We start from the raw sequence: 26,357 nt of genomic DNA on the forward strand, positions 1-26,357 counted from the left end.
AGCTAATTAATTATCTAGTAGATTATGGAGCTGGGAATAAATCTTCCTTTCAGGAGTTTCAATTCTGTATGCTGCTCTTGGGTCATCTGGTTATGCCACTCTTGGGAACCTAGCCCTAGTGGTGCTTTTTTGCTCTGGCCAGGCAATTCCCAGGCTCCTATAAGGAGGTTCAAGGTTTGCTCTAGTTCTGGCGATGCCCAGTCACCCTGATAGACAGAAGATGTTGCTTCAGAGTAAGGAAAATTTTAGTGACCTGGGTTTTTTGAGCCATTTTCCCAGTGATCAAGTGCTTTGCTTTTATTTTCTGATGATCCCCTTAGAAACAAGGTGTATTAGTGAGCTTTTTCTAATTTCTGTCTAGCTCTTTGATTACACAGTGTCCAGAATACAGAAGTGCAGGAGTAATAAGCCTTCTCCTGAACCATACAGACAATGGAAGATTTTGTCCCTGCTGTTGGCAGGTCACAGGTCTGGTCCCTGGGAGCAAGAAAGCCCTGCTTCTAAATGATGCCCATCTGTCTCAGTGGCTCTTACTCAAGACACATCCTAGTGACAGATTGAGGTCGCACCATGGCAGTTTTCTGTGCTTGGGGCTGTCTGTCTGTCTATGTTTTACCTGTCCACTTGCATGCTTGTCCCTGGGATGGGGAGAGAGGTGGTCCAGAACTGTATGCCCTGTGGTAGCAATAAAGTTCAGAAAAGACAAAACAACAGTACTTTCTCTAAGACCCTGTTTCTGTCTTGTGCTTGGAATTTCCCACCCCCTAACCCCTCCGTACAATTTGCATGGCAGGAACTGGCTCCTATTCTTGGGAATTACTTTTCATACAGGAGAGGTGTAGTCCCTACTGTTTGCCAAGTTGGTTACCTCCCTGGTTCTTCAGTTCTCATCCTTCCCTTCAGAGTTCTTGGTGCATGTTGTGGCTGAAGCCTAAAGCCAGACTGTCATTCAGTTTTGGGAGCTCCTAGAGCAGATGTGGTTCCTGTGATAAGATATCTTTGGGCTTTCGGCAGGCAGGAGCAGAGAACTCTTCTGGCTGAATGAAGCAGAGGGGTTTCTCTTTCCTCAATGTATCACTGCTGAGCTGTGTTGCCAGTGCTGTACCTTATCTATTCCTAGGCACTGAGCAAGCTCTCACAGTAATGACAGCCTGGTGCTGACTTGGCCCTTGTCAGAACAGTGTGCTTCTGGTCTGCATGCTTTGCAACCATGGTTGGGAGTGCCGGGCTCTTGCTTCTCCAGGGCTTTGCTCCCAGAAAGAGATGTCTGGTTCTGTGTGGATGCCCAATCTCACTAGGTAGTACATGTTGTTCTCAAGCCTGCCTGCATTCTCTCATCTGACAGCAATGTGAATATTGTAACATAAGTTAGGGTGTTAAAAGGTGAGATTATTTACCTGGAGTTTGAGATTCTTGCTTTTCTCACATGGTTGGGTTATCATTAGCCAAATTCAGCCATATTTTATGAAGAATATCTGCCTGGGTAGAAGAGAGTAGTACAAATGCAGCACTACTATGAGAGAAAGACAAGCAGAGCTCAGCTACTTTACTCTGGGACAGCATTTGGATACTTTGGAAGGGTGTATATAGCCTACCACAATCTGTGGCATACACTAAATCAAGTTCTGTGGACTTGATTAGTTCATTTCCGGGAAGGTGGTGTTGTGGTAGTAGGGGAATATGGGGCATACGCACCTAGAATCAGGCTCTGTTTACTTCCTTGTGTGATATTTGCTTTCCCCCTTCTCTTTTTACAGGTACCAGAGATAAATCAGGACGTGCAGTGGCTATAATAACAACAAGGAACACAGTCTGGTTAAACCCCCACTGCAATGCCACTGAGCTTGTGCGCCTTCTTCTGTATTTGCATAGCATCCCAAGGTTTGTGACACTATGGGGATGACAGGCTTTTCCTTTCAGGGGTGGAAGGTGAGGCAGAGGGTGGAACAGGTTGACTTTATTGGCCTAGGAACCTGAAGCAGACTGTCCCAAAACTGTACAGATGGGGATCCACTGCTTGGGTGAACTGGCTTGTGTTCAGTAAGCATGCTGGCAATTCTGTATCTGCCTTGTACACATGCTGTGATAGAATTAGGTATGTACTGAATGTTTTCATGCATTGCCATGAATCCAAGCCATTCTTGCTATCCTTCATTAGCTCATAAAATGGGATTTGGAAGCTATGACGGGACAGTCATGCAGCAGCTCCATAATAGTGTTGTGACACAATATTTTACGGCCAGCCCTTCAAGCTGAGAGGGAGGGAGGATCTGCAAGGATTGAGAAAATCTGCATTGATGTCTGGCTGACAATTCGTTTTGGAGTCTGCAGGCTGGAGTTTGCTGCAGTTACTCTTCCATTCAGTATGACAGACAGCTTCATTATTCCCTCCAGCTCATCTCAGGCTCTACTGAGACTTTGTTTAATTTTTAGATGATTAAACTATTAAGAGGTAAAACTTAACTGTCTGTTAGTGATTTTTTTGATTGTTCTGTCAATAAACAAACTGTGGATAAAAGGAAAAGGCTTAACCTACAAGAAACCTTCTGCTACTCATGCTTTGTTTCTTATGCTTCTCCTTTCAAATCTGATATTGGGCAAGATATTTGGGGCTGATGCAGAAGGGCTGTTCTTGTGAAGCAGTGTGCTTAAGGCCAAGCTTGTCCCTGAATGCAGTTAGGAAGGACTGGGTTTTCTATGTGGATTTTCTAGAGTGGAGCATCAGCACCTTTGCCATCAGTGAGATGTATCCTAGGAACTGGGAAGTTCAGGTGGAAATAGCAAAGGTAAAAACAGAGCAATCCAGGAGGTGGTTTCCATATGTATATATATTTTGGTTAGGAGAAGGTGGCCAGTTAGTTCCCTGTCCTTACAGAGCTGTAACGTACTGAGTTTTCTTTACCCTGTCATGATCACAGGTTCTGTTTTCATAGTCTTGTTGATTGTTGTTGGTGACAAAAGTGACCTCTTTCTCTCTGTCTTTGCAGACCAGAATGTCAGGCATTGGGTCTGACTGTTCTTGTGGATGCTCGTCGCTGTTCACCAGTTCCTGCTCTCTTCAAGGCATTCAGCACACTGCAGGTGAGCACTGAGCCTGGGCAAAGGAACACTAGTTGGCTTGCTGTCTTGCTTGGATGTTACATCTCCATTTGTTGCTTATGTCTCCATCTGCTACCTGGCTTTCAGTTAACTTTGGAAGGTGGAGTTATTCAGCCAGCCCTGTCTTAGGAGGGTGACCTGGACTTGCCAGACTGCAGACAAAGCAAAAAAACTTAAGCAAGTCTGAGTTAGAGGAGAACACCCCTCCACATCCCTCCAGATTTGCTTCTGTCTCTTTGCTGAGAACACCCCATACCCAACTCTAAACACTGTCATGAAGTATCATCCGTGGAGATGCTGTCCCCTGCACTGCGGGGCTGTGTGACATATGCAGGGAGGAGAGGCCTCTGCCTGCTGCAGAGGGAAGGGAAGGACACTGTTTGTCTTGCCAGGTGGCAGAGCACATGCAGCGGTTGATGTGGCTGTCAGTGAATGATTGGAGTCGGACATGCTATAACTCTGTATTCCTTCAGGTCAAAGGCTTTCATATCAGTTACTTGGAAAGCAAGTGGGCTGTGTTTTCCCCACTCCCAAGTAGCTTTTATCTGCTGCTGCCAGGAAGCCAAGTAGATGCTGGGATGCAGCTATGACTAATCTTGTTTAAGCAGGTGTTCCTTTTAAATCAGAGCTTAGGTCTCTTAGGACTCCAATTCTGCAAACTGGAATGGGGCAATGTTTTAATGAAGCTGGTGTCTCTGTGGTTTGTATGCTTCAGTGCCACATCTGAGAGTTGGAGCTGAGTCAGAAGTCTGTCCTCCTGCTTCCTGGGCTGGGTGGAGCTGTGAGCTCTATCAGTGTGCTCCTTCTCTGTGATGGAGTAATCAGGTGCCCCACTCAGTTCTGCAGAGGGAACAAGCAAGTACCTTCTCTTCTGTGCTGTGCCCACATGGCAATGGGCTTGCTAAAGCTTTTAAAGATTTTCTTGCCCGTGTAACTAAAGCCATTCTAACCTTAAGTTTCCTACCCTCTGAAAGAAGGTAGGGGGAAGCTTTTTGCAGTGCCTCTGTAATATCCTGCTGTGATGTCTGTTTGACTCTGAGCACCTTATTATCAGGGTGGTGCAACAGTTAACAAGGATTAATGTGCTGCAAGACAGACTGTTGGAGCTGAGCGTGTGCCCCAGGTAACAGTGACTGACAGGGGCTGATGGCTCTGCTTGTGATTTTCTGATCATTACCATGACTCTTCTGCAGACTCTAAATGAGACCTGTTCAGCTAGCTCATCATCTGGTTAAGGCACAGGAATAATCCCTTGGCTCCTCTGAGATCCTTTAGCACTTACCTCTGTGATCCCACTCTCATCTGCTCTGAAACAAGGATATAGAGAAGTACAGAAATCTGACTTTAACTGCAGTGAGGCAAACTAAACTTTCTGGAGCACAGTGAGGTTTGCAGAAGCACAGACTGTGTGTTCCCCCTTAAAGGTTCATAGAACAGATCATTTCTTTGGGTCCTTTCTGAAATCCCTGACACATGTCGCAGTGTCTCTTATCTCTAGCAGACTGTCTCTGGAGCTCATTTCTCTGCTGTTCTTCTGTCTACTTTAACAGGATTTTATTTATATGGCATTTGTGAAGCCTCCTATGCTAATGTGGGTGGAATCTGTTAAATGTTGAGACCCAGTGTTGCTTGTTCAACTTTGAAGGCTGGTTTTCCTCTTGCCTCCACACTGGGTGAGCACAGATCGGATGTCCTAATGCAGAGTCTCTTCCTGCTGCAGTGCTCTGATATGTTAACCCTAGAGAACCTCCCTGAGGAGGGAAGACTGATTCCACAGGCTGCTAGGCCGAGATCTGTCAGTCTGAGGAAATACTTCTTCCACTTCTCTATCTTTCCTGAATAAATGCATGAATGGAATTAAGTGCTAATGTACAGCTTCTGGTGCTCACAGGTAATTTTCCCTACAGCACTGGGATACTGACAGTTGCTCTGCCTAGAGCCACCTAGTAAACTGGTGAGAGTTTCTCATCCTTTGTGTCTTCAGGGTGGGGGCAGTTGTGTTCTGCAACCTTTCTTCCCCCTTCCTTTTTAGAATATGAGTGGCTCGGAAACCCTTCTGTCCCAGGCAGCACCAGGAGCTGGGGCAGAATATGGTGCTGCAGCAGAGCTAACTCAGGAAGGAGCAGGAGGAACTCTGGCAGCTCTGCATGGAGGTGAAGGGAAATGCACTGCACATACGTGCTGCAAGAATAGATCAGGCTTGTTCCTGTGGGAACCTGCTTAATGATGCTTTGAAACAAGGGTTTCTGCAGAGGTAAAGGCTGTTTTGGTGTTTGTTCATAGGTGGTTTGTTCACCAGTAAGCTCTGTGCTGGGGCGATCTACTCATAGGTGCCTTGCTGCTCAGTAGTGCTGAGCTGATGTGTTGGTCTGTGAGCAGGCAGGGCATGGACAGTGTAATGTGTGCACTGGCCTTCAGTGAACAGGTATCTGTGGGATTTTCCTCTGCTTGAGTCTTATTGGAGTGAGATTCTTTCGAATTCTGCAAATCAGGGCGAACGCTTGATCCTGTGATCTGCTGCAAGTCTGTGTTGGATTGGAAAGGGAAGAATGTTTATGAAGACAACTAGCAGTTGTAAGCAGAGAAGCTCTATGCAAACCTGTCTGTTCAAGAGGACTATTTGCATGCCCTGTTTCTGCAGAAGTACAGAGGACCTTGGTCTGATGTTGGAGACCAGGGACCTCCTACCACTCCATCAGAAGTGGTCACTTTGAGACTGAACATGGTATGTAGGGACTGCCTATCTACACAGGTGTTCCTGTCAGACTGTGCTTCAAACTGTGCCAGTGTTGTAAGTCTGGTTGTGGGCTTCCATTTGGGTCAGGGAGCCAGAAGAATGTTTGAAATTTAAGTCTGAGAAGGATAGAAGAAAGTATTTAATTCTCTTTTTAAAGAATAATACTAAAAGGATAGGTATTTACTGTGGTGCTTTCCGAGCTCCTGTTGATGCCCTTCTGTTCTATGCTATCCACACTGTGCCTGTTTTGGGAGGTGAGGAGTTCACTCATGTGTAGGACTCTGTCTTTTTGCTTCCAGATAGTTGTTTTTGTTAGCGAAGGCAGTAAGAGTTGTGCAGAAAGCTGCAAGAAGGCTTCCTCAAGTAGCATCCTGCTGCTACTTGCTCTGCCTTTCTCCTGAGGCACTCCTGTAATCTGCTTTAGTCATTTTGGATTACTCCATCAGTGCTGGATGAGAGTGACTTCTGCTGTTTAAAGAAAAAATTATGTTGAAAAATGCTTGATTTCTTTGGAAATACTACCTCCTCTTGGATTGGAAAACCCTGAACTTCTCCCCTGACAGATTTCTTTGGGAATGGTTTTCCAGTTTCTATTTTCAGGAGTAACACAAGTGAGTGAGTGTTTTGGCCGTTGTAACCTCATGTTACACCATCATTACCTTTATCCCTGACTCCGATTGCACATCTCATGACTGTTGGAGTGGAAGAGGGATTGTGAAAGTAGAAATTTATTTAGTATCATGGACTGTCTTGAAAGTGTGGCTAGTCTTCATCCTTCAGCACCTTCTAGGAGGCACATTCAGAGCTGCTGGTAAAGTTGTAATGGTTCCCCATTCTCTGTTCAGATGAGCTTCAGTATTTATCTAATGCAGCCTAATTATGCAATAAATTCTTTTTGGCCTTTTATCCAGTGTTCAAGTAACAGTGAAAGTGGGAATAATCTGCTTTAGAGAAAGGGATTTGGGAAGACTTGGAAACCTCTCACAGTTTTGGAAGGTGTTTTGGTTGGGATTTTTTTCCTGCCATTCAAAAAGATCCTTCTTTAGGACTAGATGAAAGGTCTTTTTCCTCTGCTCTGGAATCTCTGCTGCTGCTTTCACTTGCAGTACTTGGTCTCTTTGTGTTGGCACTGTGTCTTGATCTGTGTACTGGGCCCAGTGACAGGTTAGGTGGCTCAGTCTGTTCTGGTCCACTTGCCTCTGTACTCTGGCTCTGCTGCTCATGTCAGATCTTTAACCCTAAACACTGTCAGAGATATTTATTTAACAGGTATCCCTTGCTGTCGCTGCCAAGCAATACTGGAATGGATTTGTTGCTTGGCAGTTCCTGAGGTCTTTGCAAAGTCAAAGACAATCTTAGGCCACACCTAGATAGGATAACTTTTATTTAACCATGAGGCATGACAGCTTAAATGGCTGTTCTCCTCGATATCCTGGTCATCATGTAGGTAGTGGGCCTGTCTCCATGGTCTGGTCTTCCTGCTATGTTTCGCTCTTCCTGCTGTTGCACTCTGTGCCTGTTTCTCAGTTCCCTGTAGACTGCTTCTATAGTTGGAGGGCGGCTCCTGGATCATGGAGTTTGAGCCACAGCTGCCAGACATCCCTTGTGTTTGGACTTTCTGTTGGTTTAACAGTAGCAACAGGTTGCACGTCCTTGATTGTGAGTTGGTGGTAAGTAAAGACAAGAGACGTTTTTGGCACTGTGGGGGAAAAAACCCCAACAACTTCCTTTTGGTTAGGAAAAGTAACCAGGAAAGTTATCAAGAAAAAACTTGGACATTGAGTATGTGTGGTTTTTTTCTTGTCCCTGCAGAGTTTTGTAGTTCTTAATTTTATTTAATTTTATTTATTTTTATTTTTTTCTTAGTGTAGCCCAAACCTGAGCTCTCTTTGCTTCCTTAAATGCTGCAGGACTAGTTGATGTGAAGGAAACTACTTTAAGGATATGGCCTTGGTGCTCTGCAGAATGGCCATTCCTATAGCTGGTGACTGCTCTCCAGCCTTTTGGAGGATATATACCTCCTCTGGAGGATATAAATACCTCTGAAGGATAAATTGCAATCTCCTGTATAAACCTGGTGTGGTACATCCTGGGCATCCCAGGCAGATCAGTAATGGCTTTGTGCTCTGTTCTGTTGTAGGAAATAGAACCTAATTGTATTCATGGAGTACTGCTTCTGGTTGAGAGAGACCTGACTTTTCGGATGGAGAAACCACCAGCAGGACAGGTAATGGAGCTGTTCTTCCAGGGGTTGCTGGGGAGCTCTTGCCACCCTTTATTTAACTCTTCTACCAGCAGCTTCTCTGTCCTCTGATGTGTGTTTATCCTCACATGAAATCTCTGCAGTTATTCTCTCTGTTTTATGGCTGTGGTCTCTTAGGGGTGTGGTATTATAGGGTTGTAAAGTTTATGAGAACTGAACAGATCTGCCATGCCCCGTTTACTGCTGAGTCGATCAGTGACATTTGTGTGATAATTATGTCAGTCTGCTGCACCCTGAGAACACAGGGAGTTTGTTGGGAGCATAGGAAGCTGTACCAAGGAACTCTCCACAATTAACAAGGATAGAGATGCTTTTCACATTCTCCTGTTAACAAGGGGAGAAATGCTTGGTAAGGAAGAGATCCTGTTAGGCTAAATCCTCAACTCCGTCCTTTGAAGGAGCTTGTTGCTTTCCTGGATTTTTGCATATCTCATGTTTTCTCTCCTTACAGCTGCTGCTGATGCAGTGGCTGAGAGTCTGCTGCAAGAGGGCAAAGAGGAGATGAGTATGACTGTGAGGCCCCCTTTGCACCTGAAATATCTGGGAAGACTAACAGGAGGTGTCTGTGCAGGGCTATAAGACTATGTAGGAGGGAAAATCATCTCAGCATCACAGAAAACCCCCACTAGAAGTAAATCAGCCTTGATATTCTATAGCTATATAAGAAATGCAGGCACTCTGCCACTTTGTGGCAGAAACACACTCTGAGAGAAATGAGCATCAGACTGTGTCTTAACATCTTTGTCTGTTCTCAGACTGTTATAAGCCACAAAAGTTGACTGAAATTCTGTGCCTGCTGAAACCCTGTAGACTTCAGAGCAGGCCAGGGCCTCCCTTTTGGCTCTTGTGGATGAAAACATTGTGAATAGCATCAGGTTTGCTCTGTGCGTGGTGTGCTGCCCTAAAAGGCTGAAGAACACCTAATGAGTCCATTTTCTCATTGTTCCCATGTGGAAGCATCTGAAGTCAGAAAGGGGGCTGCAGGCATGTGCATGCAGGAAGAGCTACAGAAGACATTAAACATATTGAAGGACTCCAAAGAGTGTAGGAGGGAACAAAGGAAAGGGTAATAAAGACACAGGCATGCAGGAGGAATTGGAAACATCATCACTATTTTTTAAGGAGGTGGAAAACTTCACAGTGGGGTGGGGGGGAGGGGAGGGGGGGTGTTTAGTATCTACACCTGAGTTTCTGTGTCTGGGCTAGCTTCCACGTACCCTCAGGAGCACTTGTCTATCTCTCTGGTGAGTATAATACTGCTCTGAGGTACTACAGACTTGCAGAAGGTGAGTTATCTGTGTCAAGATCTGGGAAACACTCAGAGCAAATAACTGCTGTGATGACTGAAGAGTCAAGGGTAGGGTGAAGACTGTGCTGTTAGACTGTTTTTCCAGGAAGTGAGATGGGGAAGCTAGTGGCTGGATTTAACCTCTCAACTATCCGAACAAATGCAAATTGCAGCACAATGGGAACACAAGGGAGAGTTGCTCTGCTTCTACTAGGAGGTACTAGCTCTGGAGAAGGCTGGCTGCTGCTGGACTTCCATGCCAGCTGTTCTGCTTGGTGAAATGGCATGTTGTGGCCTGCATTCCCTTGAGGTTCACCCACTAAGCTGTACAGCAAGCTGCTCTAGGATTGAATTGATCTCTTAAGTTTTTTTCTTTCATATTGTAGTGATATGTGCTGTGTGCCTTGTTCCTGTGCAAGATAGGTAAAGGATGCTGGCTTTTGTTAACCTTCACCTCCTCTTCCAGTACTCACATCCTAATGGAAAATGTGCTTTTTTTTCTTCTATTCCTGTGCAGTTTGAACTTCTCACCTCCATGAAATCCCTTCATAAGCACATAGACAGCTCACAGCTGCCTCTAGAGCTGGATGGGACCTTTCCTTATTGCCACCGGGACTGGTTAATCTTCCGCATGGTGAGTGGGATGTCTTGTATTCCTTGTGAGAGAAGAAATGGCATGGTAAGGGACTCGAAGTAAGAGAGTTCTGTCAACAGCTGAACATAGAAGCGTTAAAAGACAATGACTTCTGTAACAGCTAAGTATGCAAATGAATCTCTGTCAAAAGAATACCGATACTGTCATAAAATGGATGCACACTGTGGCCTGCTGTTACGACTGTAGGAGCTAAAGTTCTAGTTTCTGACTCACCTGCTTGAACTGCATTGTTTCTTCCTTCCCTTCAAAATAGGGTCAAATCTGAAAAAGAATCCAGTTTCGTGTGATATACAGTGGCAGTTCTCTTCAGTCGTGCTTGAAAGCTTAAGGACAGACACTTCTTAAGCTGATCTCAGGAGAAGGTGGTAGTATCATTTGCCATTGAACTAAAAATCAAGGACTTGAGCTTAATAAAAATAGTTATCTTTTACTGGGTTTGGAGCAGGTTCCCAGACCAGTCTTAAGAGCTCCTGAGTGAAAGCTGCAGTCCTTGCAGGAGTGAAACTTGGAAGCTCCTCATAATCAGTTCAGATTTCTAGGAGCATCTTCTTCCTCCTTTAGATGTAACTGACTTATTTACCAAAGTTGTCATCAAGACCTCTTTAGAAAGCATATAAACTAAAAATACAGAGAAGGCTCACCTGGGGGGAGCATTGCGTTCCTCTTTGAGAACTAGCTGTGTGAGGTGAGGAAACAAAAGCTTCCCCATGCAGATTCTAGTCAGTGAGTCTTAGGAACAAGGTAATAGAGTAGAAGACAGTACCAAAAGTACATTCCTTCTCCCTGCGGTTTGGCTGCTTTGAGTATTCCTCGGTACCATGATCCTGTTTGACCTTTGTGCTCTTCTACAGGAGAGTTGTGGATCAAGATACCTACAGTGAAGTGTGCTCTGGTGTGTATTAGAGCCAGCCCAGGGTCCAAGGTGGCTGACCACTCCCTGGAAATGTTTGAGCTGGTCCAGGTTAAGCCTCAGAGAGAGAAGGGTTGAAACTGCAGCACTCAGATGCAGTTTCTAAAGATGGCATCCCAGCAAAGGGTGCTGCAGCCAGCAGTGCAGTGCACGCTGATGAGCTGTGGCAGGACTGGAGGCGTTACTGGCCATGCAGCACATTATGTGCAGACCACCAGGAGTCTGCAAAATTATCGTTTGTGGCACCAATCTTTGTACACTAATGGTGTGGAGGGAGCATAAGTCCCATGGATCATGTGCTTGCTGAATCTTTCAAAGCTGTATTGAGAGATACTTGGCAAACTGAGAATAGACAGGATTAAATCTCTGTAAATCTGCACATAGATTGGCTGTCTTCACGTATACTTTGACTTGCTCATCCTGGTAGGTGACAGACATCACCTTTGCTTCCAAAAGGCTCAGTTGTTTTTGGCTCTGGCCTCACTGATCTAAAGGCTGCATAGCACACTGCAGCATTTGAAGCAGGTTACGGGATCACCAAGAGCACCACTGTGTTGCTGCTGGCAAGCTGCAGGAGTTAAGCTTAGCACGTGCCAGGTGTTAACTTACCTTTTCAACTTATTTTAGAGCCCATTTTTTTAAACTTGCATCTTAAAGTACTAATAAGAACCTGAGCTGGTGCACTAAAGGTACAGAAGCCTGATCTTGGTGCCTAGGGTTGAATTTGAAGTTTATTTGGCAGTGAGGAAGCAGAGAAGCTTTGCAAAAGGTTATGGATTAGTTTTCTGGACAGAGTTGAGGGAAAAACTTGAGAGGTTTGTTTTGCAAGTTTTTGCACAGACTTGCTTTGTTTGTGCAGAAGGAAAGAGCATGATATCAGACTTTGTGTTTGTGTCTTACATTTTAACATGCAAAACCTTACCAAAGGGAGTTAGTGTAGGAATCAGTATGTATGGTTGCCTATTTATAGGATGGTCTGATGTGATAGTGACCCACATGCTCAACCCCTTTATATCTGCAGCTATGTGGCAAAGTGTTTATTTCCTGTCTGGGTGATCTCACCTGCATCCTGCCTGCTAATCTGTCACTGCTGGAGTTGTTCCAGCACTCTGGGTAGGAGGGAGTTCAGCTCAGGAAGAGTCAAACAGCTGGTTTTTTGGTTTGTTTTAAGTACTGTTGTTTTGGAATAGCTTATTTCAGTAGCTGGAGGGTGGCATCTGACAAGATCTAGGCTTTGTATCACTGGCTTTTCTAAAAAGTACTCCCTTGTGAACCATGTGAAATGTTTGGAGTGTTTCCCCCCCCCCCACTCCCAAAATGAGGAGGGATTTCAGATTTTTCAGTAGGTTAAAATGCTTAATTGTGGAAGCTTTCCAGTTTCCTAATCTTTCATTTGCATTACTTTTGACATAAAGAGAAATGATTTAAGGTAGAGAAATTCCAAGTACTTGTTCTATGTTTTGTTCCTCCAAAATGCATACACAATGATTCATCTTAGTGGGAAGTTACAAGAAGAATGTAGGTGTTGCAAATGGAATGTGGGAAAAGCAGTGGACTGCTTTTTTCTTTTATTTTCTCAAAAGCATGACCCATAGCAGCCATGAGTATGTAGGTTTCTAATGTCTGCATAAAGGCCTTGCTGGGCACTCTTGCACACGTAGCATGGTGCATCTGTAGCTTCTGATGGGCCTCCCTGCTGATACAGAGAGGTATAGTTGAAGCCTTGGATTAATGTATTTGGTCCTGTCTTGATTTTTGTACTTCTAACCTTCTGCAAGCTGAAAAGACAGCTTTCCTGTCAGCTATGAAACAATAATCTCTGCCTTGGTCCTTTCTTCTTGTAGAAGCTGGAACACTTGCTACATGGATGCCAAGGTGCTTGTGCCTTCCTCCAGGGAGCTATTCATAAAGTGGAAACTGGAAAATTGCCAGAAAGAGCTGAGGTAAACATGTTCCTCACTTTGTATCAGAGAGACAGACAGCAGGATGATGGGTAGCTGCAGAAGAGTTGTAGGTTTGAATTTGCAGCCTGTAGTAGAGTGTTCCAAGTGCTGTGTGTCACTGTGGAGCTGGCAGGACAGCAGGACTAGTAGAAGCTAACCCAGATGAAGTGACAGAGGCTTTGCTGTGTGTAGAAGCTGGCCCTCTGATCCCTCAGCATCACCCAGAAGATCCCTTCAGCTGTACTTGTTGCTGATGGTGCTTGCTCCAGTATTGGAGCACTTTTTAGCAGCTCCAGAGCTCTGAGGCTGGTACTAGCTTTGGTGTCTATAGTGCTGAGCAGCTGCCTTGGGCTGTGGCACAGAAGGTTGGCTTGAATGGCCTGGAATAAAGTCGGGTGACAACATAGACAGTGTTCACCAGCCAAGGCTGTGCTGTGCTTCAATTTTTGGTGCCTCTAGAGCAGAAGTTTGGAAGTGGGCAAGAAAAAGAAAGTACAAAGACCAAGCCTGTGTTGTTGCAAGCGTTGTATTTCCTCACTCTTGGGAAGCTGCTGTACCCCTTACATAGTAAGAAATACTGCCAACTCTACAGTGAGGGTCCCGATATTTAAAGCAATAGAGGATGTTACGTTGGCTTCTCTGGGCCTTTGGGTATCCATGTGTATATCACAAACCTTTTATGTGCACCTTTCCCACAGCCTGGAGCCATGCAGAGCCAGGCTCTTAAGACCAGTAGGAGCCAGCTGTGAGTGGAAGATGAGGCTGGAAAGCTTGTTCTTTCCACGCCCTGCAAATAGAGCATGGGCGATGGTAGGAATCGGGTTTCCATTTTAGCCTGGTGGGGAAAGTATCGAGAGTATAAGGAATGCTGTTTATCATTTTGGGCTTGGCAGCCTTGACAGAAACAGCTGTGAGAACCAACCTCCCTCTTCCCTTGGGTGAGCCAAGGTGAGATGTGGTTTGTGTGTGTTTTTGATTGGGTGATGGTTTTCGCCTGTTCCCTCATCGCCTGTGGGTTGTAGTAACTGCTCATCTTGCTCTTGCCATCCCTGCAGGAGGCAGCTGTGCTGCTGAGGAATTACAGGCAGCTGATGAAGAATGTTCTTGAAGATGCACGGCTGGTCAAGCTGCAGCTGGAGGGCGGAGCACTCCTGGCCAGGCTGCGGAAGGAGGAATCTTGTGTCACTCTCACCCATGACTACAGGTGAGCCCCAAGAGTGAGAGAAGAGGTGGAGGTGAGCAAACAGCAGGTTTGAGAGTCTCTGTGAGATGATCCATCCTTGGTGTAGGCGAGAGAGCAGCTTTGTGTAGTGAGGACTTGTGTTGAAAACAGCGAAGGTGAAAAGTGTAATGAGTTTTACTCTTTTCCTGACTTCCCCAGTCTAAAAACTTGTCTGGATGGATTCATTTAGATGGTTAAAGCTTTTTTCCAAACCAAATCAGACTTACTGTCTGTAGTGGAGAGAGGGCTGGATATTTCGTGCACCTCTAAAACACAAGTCTTAATTGATGATGCCAGTGATAAATGTTTAGGTCCAGGCTATCATTTTCCAGGGACCTGAACTGCGAGGAAAGCTTTCTGGTTGAAGCAAACTCAGTTCTCCTCACACCCTCGTACAGTTTGCACAACCAGATATTCACTGCCCACTTGCAAAATTGGTATGAGAAGCAGGGCCTGAGAAAGACCAGCTGTTTGAAATCCCCAGGGCATTGCACAACTCCTGTTTGTACTGTTAAAGCACCTGAAGCCTATCAGCATGTGAAGGCTTCTGTGTTATGTGCTGTGCAAACAGCTGGCATGTGGGTGCAGACCAGGGCTCAGTGGGTGGCAGAGCAGCCTTGCTCTGGTTCATCTCTCTATTGCTGTCACAAGCTGAGAGGTTTTAAGGGGGGGAGTGGAAAGGAGATAACAAAATAGCCTAGAGAGTATCTCGCACTAGCAAAGAACAACATTTCTCTTTGAAAAGTCAGCAAGTGGATGACAGTGCCAGTTGCTACCCCCCACTGGGAGACTGGGGTTGGTGCTGAGTGAGAGGGAAGCCTGGGGACAGGTTTTGTAACTGTTTCTTCTCCCTCCTTGCTGTAAGTCCTGCCAGCAGCTCTGGCAGTTTGGTTTCGAGCTTAGCGTGTGTTCTTGTGCAGAGAAGTGATCAACTTTGAAACCTGATCTGACAGAGCCCCCAAGGATAATTTATTGCTTTGATTAGCTTAGCAAGGGCAGGGGTGGGAGATACACATAATTCTCTGTTTGCACAGTGTGTGAGTGTATGCTGAGGCTGTATAACATGTTCTCTGTTTAATTCAGGTTACATTTGTTGCTTGCCAGTGTGAATGGAGAGCATACACTGTGGGTCCTCCAGTCTGAGGAGTGTAAATGAAGATAGTGGGAGAAAGATCTCTTCTAGCCTGTGGAGTTGTTGCAGAAACTAAAATCCATGCAGTATTTTAACTGAGGAAGTGCCTGCTTGTCGTATAACTTGGATCAGAGGCCTAAAATCCACTGTTCCTTGTTCCAGGATCCTTTCAAGTGGGGAAAAAAACCCCATCACTAACCAGAGAACTCTACATAAGGCGCTTTTGGGTTTAGATCATGGCTCTGCACTTGCTCAGTCTTTCCAAACTGGTGTGCAGATATTAAACATTCAGAGCTTTGCTCACGCTGTAAAGGCTCTGATGGTTATGATTTTCAAAGGCTTCTTTAACAGAGAGGATCAAAGCAGGGTAGGGACAGAATACAGTAGTTGGCTTTCTAAGCTAGCATGGAGTGGCTCTTGATGTATGTGTGTCCAGTATTAGATTTCTGACCGGTGACATGTGAAAATGGAGGAGGGCTGGTTGTGTTTGTGCTCTCAGCATCTCCTTTTGTACTGGATTGGATTCCACATCTATTCCCCTAGCACTTGAAATCAAATTATTTACAAAAGCACGTCAAATGGCTTTACCTGTCTGAGCCACGTTTGGGTTCTAGTGTTAGTCACGTGTCACGTTGGCTTAGTTTCTTCTTTTCTCTTGTGGTGCAAAAGCCTGATAAAGCAGAGTCATGACTGCCAAGACTTCTTAGTCAGAAGCTGAGGCCAGCTGTGAACAGATATCTGTCCAAATGTGCAAAAATTGTGTACAAATAGAGGAAGGGAGCAGTTTTCTGAACTCTTAGCTCCACTTAATTAAAATGTGCCAATCAAAAGTGCAAAACTAAAGGTATAAACTGTGATTTTTCCTAAGAGGCATAAAAAAGACAAGCCCAGCTGCACCATCACCTTGGGATTAAAAAAGCAAGAGATTGACTTGCCTTTTTTTTTTTTTTTTTTTTTTTTTTTTGGAGGGGATATGTTTTGCCAGCTCTGACAGCTGACTTTCTTGCTAGTTTGTGACTTCATGTGGCAAAAAGAATAGCAGCAGGTGGTAAGAACAGAGATGGGTGAACCTGTCTGAAAAGGAATAACTAGAGGTTAGGGAGCGTATGCCAAAACCGGCCAGGAAGCAGCGTTGTGCTCTGTCCAGGCAGATGATATCTGCCAAATGCCTATTGGGAGCACAGAGCAAAAAAGACTTGCTTTAATCTTTCTTTAGTCATGGAACTCTTCCCTTGGGGTTGATTTTTGGCATATTTCCCAGCTGTGCCCTCCTGGAGAGCTCAGATGCCGTTTGGAGTGTTGCATGACACAGAGCAGTGGGATCTCACTGCTGCTCGGGTCTGACCTGGGCTTTGCAAGGGTTTGCTAAGCCAGTGACACAGCTCCTTTCGTGCAGAAATCAAACTTTTCCCATCGGAGATGGGCTCACGCGGGAGAGATGCACTGTGGTGCATCCACACGTTTCTGACAGATGCTTCAAGAGCCTCTAGGAGTCATTCCTGGATAGTCCCATCCTGAGAGATACTGTAGTGCCACAGCAGTGTCTCTGACCGGTAACTTTACTTGCTGTGTTTCCAGTGTGAGCTGACCAGGAGTCTCCATACTCCTTTCTCCACCAAGTACCACTGTGAAAGATAGCCCTGCCCATCCAGGTGCTTATCCACAAAGGGAAAGAAAGACTTCCCCAAGCAGTCTTTCTGGATTTCTGCCTTTTTCTGACTTAGAAAGGAGGAGCTACTTTACAGAATACACATCCTGCAGGCAGCCCACCTTGGGGAGCAGGCTGAGCAGATGTGGTGTGCTCAGCTGGTTGCACAGTGCTTTTCCACCTCCAGAAAGACATGGCTGAATTTTACGTACAATTGGCCTCGGTGTGGTACTGGTGAGCCAGTATCTTTGTGGCACCTCTTTCAGTGCACAGCGAGGCCACCCAGAGGTGCTGGGGGACTGCTGAGGGTGGCAATGCCACTGTTTTACTGTGGTGGAGCTGGCTGGCTTCAGAGTCACCACATCTCTCTTCACACCAACTACAGCACTGGAGGCTGGGTACTTCTCCGGGTCTGTTAGCTGAAAGCTTCCAGGTTTTGCTCTCCCAGTCTTCCTGGGGATTGAAATGCAGAACTATTAGCCTAGCTGAAGTTCCTCTAGGTAAGAATGGACAAATGCCACAGAGACATCCATCACTTTAATGCTATTAATACTTATTTTTGCACTTTTGGATGGGAAATTTTTAATAAACAGTCTTTTTAATTAGTTACATAAAACTGGCTAGCAGGTATATCCTTGGTGTCAGGATATCTAGTTTATTGATCAACCAACCTGTGGCTTGCAGGCCACTTGACTCACTAAGTCAGTTCTGGAAAGTGGATTAATGCATTGTTTATTTTGTGATGTAATTTGAAGGCTTCTCCAGCCTTATGAAAGATGTGTCAGAGGAGCTGCCAGAAGTCAGGCAGCAGCAGTGGAAGCTCTTGCTAAAGTGGGGCTGGGTAGCTAGTCAGGGAGACTTTTAACCTGGTTGTTAGCCGGACATTTTCCACTGTTGTTCTCAGTATTGCTGCTTTTCCAGCATAGCCAAGAGCTGGGAATGCTTGCCTAGACAAAGTGTCCAGTGATGCCTTTTGTCCTGTGGATATGCAGTGAGTCAGAAGTGGAGCAAAGAGAATCTAAACATCTTCTGTTAATATAAAGGTGCTTTATACTGGTTAAACTAGAGTACACCTGGCATGTGCCTGGCTCCACCAGCTAACCTGCCTTCTCAGTGTTGCACGGGAGTGGGATTGCATCATGTTCGGCATGTGCATAGAATCATTGAGTCAGAGTGGTTTGGGTTGGAAGAGACCTTAAAGCTCATCCAGTTCCAACTCCCTGCCATGGGCACAGACATATTCCACTAGAGCAGGTTGCTCTAAGCCCCATCCAAGCTGGCCTTGAACACTGCCAGGGATGGGGCAGCCACAGCTTCTCTGGGCAATCTGTGCCAGGGCCTCACCAACCTCACAGGGAAGAACTTCCTACTGTCTAATCTCAATCTCCCCTCTGTTAGGTTAAAGCCATTCCCTCTTGTCCTGTCCCTACAGGACCCTGTCCAAAGGCCCTCTCTACCTTTTTCATAGCCCCTTTAGACACTAGGAGCGGCTCTAAGGTCTCCCGGAGCCTTCTCTTCTCCAGGCTGACCCAGCCCAGCTCTCTCAGCCTGTCTCCAGAACAGAGCTCCTCCAGCCCTTGCAGCATCTCTGTGGCCTCCTCTGGACTCGCTCCAACAGCTCCATGTCCCTCTTGTGGTGTTGCCCCAGAGCTGGATGCAGGACTGCAGGGGGCGTTCTCATGAAAGCAGAGTAGAGGGGAGAATCTCCCCTTGGTGATGCAGCCCAGGACAGTTGGTTTCTGGGCTGCAATTGCACACTGCTGGCTCATGTGGAACTTCTTACCAATCAAAACCTGCCTTAGTGGTCAAGACAGCCACAGCATTAGGTGTGAGAGCTGGGGGAAAAACCTCAGATGGTGAAGGAATGACCAGGCTGGGCACTGAGCTCTGTGCAGCATGGAACCAAAACAGTATAGTCTCATCCCTCCAAGCTCCTCATCTGAAAAGAATCTGTGCGTGCGAGCTGTGAATAAGCAGCTTATAAATAGATGGAGAAGTGAATTCTCCTTTTGTTTGCAAGAGGCAGTAGAGTTCGTCTCTGTACTTGGAGGGTGGAGAGGCCAGAGTCAAGAGCTGTTTTTGTGAGCTGGCTATTTTTAGTGTGTTTCAGTGATCTGGTTGGAAGCTCTGGGTGGGGACCTGAGCCAAGCAGAGGTAATAGGCAGTGTGGAGCTGGCTTCCTGAGCAACAGTTGCCAGGTTCCTGATGCTGGACCTGACTCAGTTGCAGCAACAGAGGGTGATCTTACAGCTAACAGCTTCCATACATGGTATTGAAGCACTAGGTCTGCTTGAAGCTGTGGCCAGGTGATGATGCAGTGGGCTGTAGCTGTGTGGTGCTGTATGATCATGTATTGTGGGTCTTCAGTAAGACTTCCGTTAGTAGCATCTCCAGGGATGCTCCAGGGCAAGCACATGCACTTCTGTGGTGTCTGAGCTCCTTTGCTAGAAGTAAACTTGGGTAATGCACAGGCTCTCAGGGGCTCCAGGAGGCCCTGGTGAGGGACTGCACAAGCACCATCTGAATCTCGGTCTGTCTGGGGTAGAGGTGGAGAGACTAAGCTGATTATCCATGGGGTGAGGGAAGAGGGGAGACAGGGGTCTGGTGTGTAAGTCCCAGTCTGGAGAGATTGGAGTTACTGGCCTTCTTTGTTTCTAAGGTAAATCATAGAATGATTGAATCAACTAGGTGGAAAAGACCTCCAAGATCATCAGGTCCAACTGTTACCCTGAGCTGATAGCTACTGCCATGTGCTGGTGGTCATACCCAGGCAACTTACACTGTGAAATCCTTCCTGAAAGTAGTATTGTCTCCTGCAATCCCCTTTCTGCATTACAGATATGTTTGTTGCAGTGCTGTGGCCTGTTTGATGGTTGCTTCTTTGTGTTTTTATGTTCTTTAAAAGAAGGCAATGCCTGCATACCTCTCATTGATGCCATTTTCCTGGTTTGCTTAACTGGTGCTTGTTCATCTTCCTGCCTCTCTGGGAGCTTTGGGAACCTCTCATGCGCCCACTTGCCACAGTGCACACTCCTGACATAGTCTGTGAGAGGCATCTTTCATTGGAAGGTGTCGTATGTGTGTTTCTCCAGTGGCCCTAATGCTAAAACCTTCATCTCTTGGATAGGACAAGCTCTTGATACACCCTGAAGCAGGATGAAACCCTGTGCTTAAATCCTGGCCTCACAGATGGACAGCTTCCTGCCAGAAGGTGCCTCTGTGCTGTTGCTGGCTACACAGAAGATGCTGATAATTAGTAATGCTTTTGCCTTCAGCAGTGGCAGTGCTCTTCCGTGGGCTCATTTGTTTGTGTGGGGTGGAGGGAGGAGCACAGGGCGACACTTCTATCCAAACACATACTCTGCTGCTTGGTATTCGTCTTCCTTACAGTCTAACCTGTTCCCTTTGTGGCGTGGTGGCTTTAGCCTGGTAAAAAGCACTTACACTCACATTAAACAAACCTTGTTGCTCTGCACATAGAGGAGCATTGGAGCCGTTGTTGTTCTGAGTGGATGAAGGGCTGTTTGGAGCCAGTCATGGCACTAGCAGAGAGGTAAAAGGTTCCAGAGTTCTGGCTAGGTAAGTTTTAGTTGTTCTGTTAGGCTTTTCATGAGCTGATACCTCTCAGCTCCATTTTTGCTATTTATTTTCTGCTGTCTTCTGTTCTAAATCTTCCTGGATTCAGTGGGAATTTACCCAGAAGGCTCTGGCTTGGCTTCTTCTTGTTTGCAATTTTTGTCATGCTGACAGGGCATTAGATAATTAATGGCACACTGGTTTTTATCTGTTTAAAAATATTATGGAAAAAACTACAAAAAGTTTCCAGCATAGGATGTTAACTGAACCTCCTGAAGTTTCTGGCTCAGCCCAGACTATCCCACAAGCACTGATTTTTATGTAGTTATGTTGGGGTGGATATTTCTGTCGCTGGGGTAGTTAATGTCAGAGTTACTGCTTCTATGTGTATCATAAACACAGGGAGTGTGCAAAAGGACAGTGGATTGGGGAAATAGGTGTGTGACTTTAAATGACAGTGGGTGCGTATTTGGGCAGGGCATCTTGAAACTCAGGTGGTCCCAACTCTGGGTATGCAGCTGTTAGATGAGGGAAGCCCACCTAGGTGACAAGTATAAGCATAAATAAGAGGTGGAAGCTGTTTACAGAGGGTTGAAAACCACAGCTTGGTGTTCCCAGAATTTTTTTTCCCCATCCTATCTCAGACTCCACTGCAGGGTGAGCTTTTCCCATATGTAGGCTACTTATTGGTTTGGGATTTCTTATAGTGTTCTTACTTTTCCAGTCAGTTTTATGGATCTTACTGGGATTTAAAACCAACCAGAGTCTGAACACAGTTTTCTTGTAACTGAATTCAAGCCAGGCTGGGGCTTGCAATCAAAGATCACAGCTTGGGATTGTGCATGGATGCTTGTTTAACTGCAAATATCAATCCCTTTACTTTTAAAGGGATCTCAGAGTGTATTTCTGCTAGAAGCATGTTTAAATGAACTGTGCTCCAGAAGAGCTATTATGGTCTGTGGTCTGTTGGATTAATGAGGTGGGTTGTTCCCAGTGCATGTGCTCGTTGGGTAACCTGGTGAGGAGGGGTTCAGGCAGGGCTGTGGTCTCAGCTAGATCCCATGGTCCCATTGTGAATGGCAGGAATTCCACAGGCAACCCTAAACTTGGTGTTTGACCCTTGGGCCTTTTGAAGGGCACTTTGGGGTTCCAAAAAGCTGCACCAGTTCCTCAGATACTTTTACTAGGTAGTTAAAACCACTGTGGCTGTTTGTGTGCTGCAAAGAATAATTAGTTTATTTAGCAATAGCTGCATTAGCTTCCCCATGGCCAGGCTGGGTTCTAATCTGAGCTGCATGTGAAGTTTTGAGCTTGAAGAGCAGGAATGTGCATTTGAGGCTGACTTCCTTTAGTTGGATCATTACAAATACAGCAGTTACGTAGGTTGCTACCAAGATGCATTAGTGGCAATAATTGCATTTCTCTTCTTGCAAAACAGCCCTCAGGCACACAGGACTTTCCCTGCAGAGCTGGGAGGATTTCTTCCTGGGGCATTGCTCAGGGTGCTTCAGTGATTGTGTAGCCATGATGTCAGCACAGACGATCATAAAATCACAGAAGGTTTGGGCTGGAAGGGACCTTAAAGCTCATCGAGTTCCAACCCCCTGCCACAGTCAGGGACATCTTCCACTAGACCAGGTTGCTCCAAGTCCCATTCAACCTGGACTTGAACACTGCCAGAGAAGACACTTTGATTTCCATTTGCGTCCTTAGATTAAACCATCCTTCTAATCTCTTACTTGCCAAATCCTGTTCATTTTCTCTGTGTGCTTTTCTAGTTGCATCTCACTGCTGTTGACAGGCACAGGTCATGCAGCACCTGCTCTTGTGAGCTGGCTGGATGTCTCTTCTGTAACTGTCTATTTTCAAAACAAATCAGGTATTTTGCTTTGAAAACTAAAGTGTAACTCTCCAAGACTAGCTTTTTTTGGAGGATGGATTCAGCCAGAAATGGTCTTTCTAAATTATAGGTTTAAAATTACCCTGCCATTATAGAAGAGCTTGGCACTTCTCCAGAAAACTGAAGACGTTTGGAACCTTTTCCACTGAAACGATAATTGCCCAATGAAAACAGGATTTGGGGAAACATAAATTGACATCAAGCTACTCTTTTTTTTTTGCCATAAATTATATTGACTCTGCACTATTGCAAAATAACTTTGGATGATTTGACTGTGGAAGAATGTAGTGAAAGACTCTTTATTACCCATGTGCAGGGGAACTGCAATGCATCCAAACACATCTGAGCTTAGACAAGACCTTCCCACTGGCTTCAAACTCTCTTCTTCCACAGAGTTGTGCAGCCACTATTAACATCTCTTTAAGGTTCTTAAAAACCAGGTGCTTCCCTTTGTGTGGCAGGATGGAAGTAGGTTTTGCGTCTTCAACCAAATTTTCAGTATTTGGTTTGTTACCTCCAAGCTGCCTCAAAGATAATGAAGGGACAGGAATGAAAAACTCCAAAGTCATTCTGAAAAAGAAACAGTTCTCAATACAAGGTATCACTTTCCTATGCCACTCCCTGTTACAGGATATTGTTGAGTTTACTAGTACACTGAAATGATTTAGGAAGAAGGTTTTTAAGATATGGATTGGTGTATGTAAATAGGTAAATAGGTAAACAGCTGCACAGAGATTTGGGAGAACATGCTTAATGCCCAGTGAGCACTGGAAGTGCTCTAGTGAATTGGAAAAACAAACTTTCCCAGGGACTGTGAGTGGTTTCTTTGTTTGGCTCAGTTTGCCTACCTACTTTATACTAGAGGGCAGAAAGGATATTTTCCTCTGTATAAGAGAGTAAAAGATGGATGTTAGTGAGCAAGCCTGTCAGGCTGGTAAAAGTGAACTGTCAGGAGCTGACAACGTATGAATGGAGTTACCTTGGAGATGCAACAGAAGACCAACAACTAGACACTGAGGTTTTTAATGAATGCCTGCCAAGTAAGGCAGAACATGTGAAAACAGTGTGGCTGGACCTTGAAACAAAGAACTGGGATGCTGAAGGGACTTGGTGGAGGAGAAAGAGGAGGAGGAGAGATGGTGTAAGGCCACACCTGAAGTTCCTCTGGTGCTCTGAGCCCTGAGGAGCTGTTGGGAAACAGTTTTTCTGTGGGCAGCCTATGTGCATGCACTCAGCAAGGCATGGACAGGACCAAGGGAAGGGGCAGCTGTAGGGTGTTGGATTGTGGCCTGCAAAGTGTATCAATAGCCTTCTGCAAGCATTCACAGAAAACAAAATTACTTAAATAGCAAGAGTAAGGGATTTTGGATGATCTATACTCTCAACAGTCCAGCTTCCAGATAAACCAAGAGCTAACTTCCAGCCCTCCGAACTGAATTCTCTGTCAAGTCCCTGTTTATATTATAAACTCCTGAACACATCCTTAACTGGCTCTAGATCAGTTTGAGATGCCTGTGGCTCAGTCAAGCAAAGGCTTTTTGCCTCAGGGAATCACTTTGAGTGCCATTGAATCAGCTGAGATAGGGGAAGATGACTGAGTACCTGGAGTTGTTTGCTGGTCATTCAGGCCAGTGCTGGACTCAAGTGTGCTCCAACAGACTGGCCTTGTCACAGAGTCATAGAATGGTCTGGGTTGGAAGGGACCTTCAAAGCTCACCTAGTCTACCCCCCCTGCAATGAGCAGGGACATCTTCAACTAGATTGGGTTGCCCAGAACCACATCCAGCCTGGTCTTGAATGTCTTCAGGGATGGTGCATCTGCCACAATGTCCACAGTGACACAGTGAATTCACCTCTGCACAGTAAGCTTGTGATAAGCCTATTTCTGTTTGTAAGAAAATACTTAAAACATGGTTTGTAATTGCTTCCTACCCCTTTGCCTTGAGGGTGACTTTTTTTCCCCATAGCTGTACTGTTTTCTTCAGGAAAGCCGGTTTTGTGATGCTGGGAAATGTGCTGTCTGTTATGTGGGAAGCTATAGGATTTAGAGCTTTGCGGCCCAGGCTATGATTGATTTCTTTCAAGGAAAACTACTCAAATTTGAGACCACTGTGGGCCTCTTTCCTCCTTCAGGCATGGAAAAGAGTGGGACTCCCTGGCTTGCTCCCCTGTGTCAGGTCACACTCTGCTAGGTCAGCCAGTGCAGGAGCTGGAACTTGTGTTTCAAGTTGCTACACCATAAGGTTATCATCTTGTAATATCTTGTTAAGCATTGAAACCATGCACGCTGTCTTTATCATGGGTTTGGGTGGACGTAAGGACTTTCATTACAGAAAAGTCTAGCAGGTCAGTCTAGCTTGTTGATGTGATGCTACTCCTTTGATAGCACTCACCAAAGTGATTTCCATGGAAGCTCAGAGAAAGGTTGGAAAATATCCTGCCTCACAACAGGATAATTTCAGATGTTTGCATGTAACAGCCTGCAGAGTTACAGGTGCTTGCTTGTCCGTGCCAGTGGGAGAAAGAGGGTTTACTCTATCTATGTACTTTCGTGTGTTGATGAGAGCATTCATGCCAGCAGGGACTTCAGACTCAGGGGAGTACTACCGAAGGGTGTCTGCCTGTCTGGCCATCACTGTGCTAGAGCCTCATGCAGAAACCTTACAGCTATGCTCTGCTGCAGGAATGTTGTTGCCAAATACAACTTCCAGCCATCTTCCCAACTGTTTCTCATTAACTGTCCTAGCTGTGTCACTGCTGCTGACAGGAACTGGTCTGCACAACCTGTGCTGGAAACACACTTCACAGTACTTAGCCTGGCCAGTGGTCATGGCTCTGCTGCTGGAAGCTCCTGGGTTGGATTTGGGTCTGTCCCTAGGAAAGTATTGCAAAACAGAAGGCTCCTATCAGCACTGTTTGTTTGTGGGGGTTTTGGGAAACAGGAGCAGCATTACAGCTGCAATCTTTCCACTAAAGCTTGCAGATTCTCTGTAGAGAACCTGCCTCCTCTGCACTGCAGTAGCACTGATCGTAGTCCATTTGGCTATTTCTGGCTGCTCTTTGAAGAAATTCATTCAGTCTAATGGCATTTTGAAGAGGAAAAACAAAAGTATCTAAGAGCCGGAGTTTTGAGAAGCTTGTTTTGAGGCTGTTGTGCACCGGCTGGAATTCTGAATGAAAAAATCCTGTGGGTTTCTGCTATGCAGAGCTAGTTGTCCAGATCCTTTGCACTACCTCATGTCAGTTAAGTACTATCTAAAAACTACAGAATGGTTGTCACTCAATGCTTGTTTTAAATTGCGTTTCATAGGTTCAGGATTGCCCAAGACACAAATAAATGTGTTTGCTGAATTGCTTGTATTAATTTCTATTAGCAAAGCTTTCAGAGTTTTATTAGCTCCCTGTTTCACAAGTGCTTTGGATAACTTAAATAACATGACAAAAAAGCCATGCTCTCATGAGACAGAAGGTTGTAAGATCATTGAAGAATGAAAGCTGGCCTAGGGCGAGTGCAGGAGATGCTCAGGCTGCTGAGTGTGCCAGTGTAAAGCACAGCTAAAGGAGGCTGCAGGACTTTGTTGTAGGTATCTGTCGAGTCCTTGTAAAAGGGATTTTACATACTTGTAAAAGGAAGAGAAATCTAGAAGCAGAAGAAATAAAGAAAGAATAAGCTTGGGTGCTATTCTGTCCTGGATCCTGTCTGTAATTCACCTCAGCTTGTACTGAAGAGGTGTTGCACACAGCTGAAGGATGATAAGATGATGGGTATTAATAAGTTCCTTGGCTCCAGCACCCAAGGGCCCTGGGGTCCAGCCTGAACTTCTCCATCTCTGCCTCTGCACAGAGGATGTTACCTTCTGCTTGTAGCCAGACTGACTCTGGTGTTGTTGCCTGCAGGGCTTTGGTCAACACATCTGCCTGTGGAAGACAGGGAGCTCTGTCTGTGAATCTTTCCAACACAACACTGTAAAATTTGGTTTCTCT

General features: G+C 45.5%; 1 protein-coding gene across 6 annotated transcripts in view; it reads left to right on the forward strand.

Moving 5' to 3' along the window:
* PLEKHG4 (pleckstrin homology and RhoGEF domain containing G4) overlaps positions 1-26,357 on the forward strand; it is a 97,191-nt gene that overhangs the window by 40,341 nt on the left and 30,493 nt on the right. For all 6 annotated transcript variants that reach the window (XM_065662023.1, XM_065662026.1, XM_065662027.1 and 3 more), the window contains exons 5-10: positions 1,758-1,881; positions 2,988-3,081; positions 7,977-8,063; positions 9,905-10,021; positions 12,797-12,895; positions 13,951-14,099. In XM_065662023.1, the coding sequence (XP_065518095.1) occupies positions 1,758-1,881; positions 2,988-3,081; positions 7,977-8,063; positions 9,905-10,021; positions 12,797-12,895; positions 13,951-14,099 (670 nt within the window). The remainder of the gene's footprint in view (positions 1-1,757; positions 1,882-2,987; positions 3,082-7,976; positions 8,064-9,904; positions 10,022-12,796; positions 12,896-13,950; positions 14,100-26,357) is intronic.

The sequence above is a fragment of the Lathamus discolor genome, chromosome Z (assembly GCF_037157495.1).
Source record: "Lathamus discolor isolate bLatDis1 chromosome Z, bLatDis1.hap1, whole genome shotgun sequence".
NCBI classification, from domain to species: domain Eukaryota; kingdom Metazoa; phylum Chordata; class Aves; order Psittaciformes; family Psittacidae; genus Lathamus; species Lathamus discolor.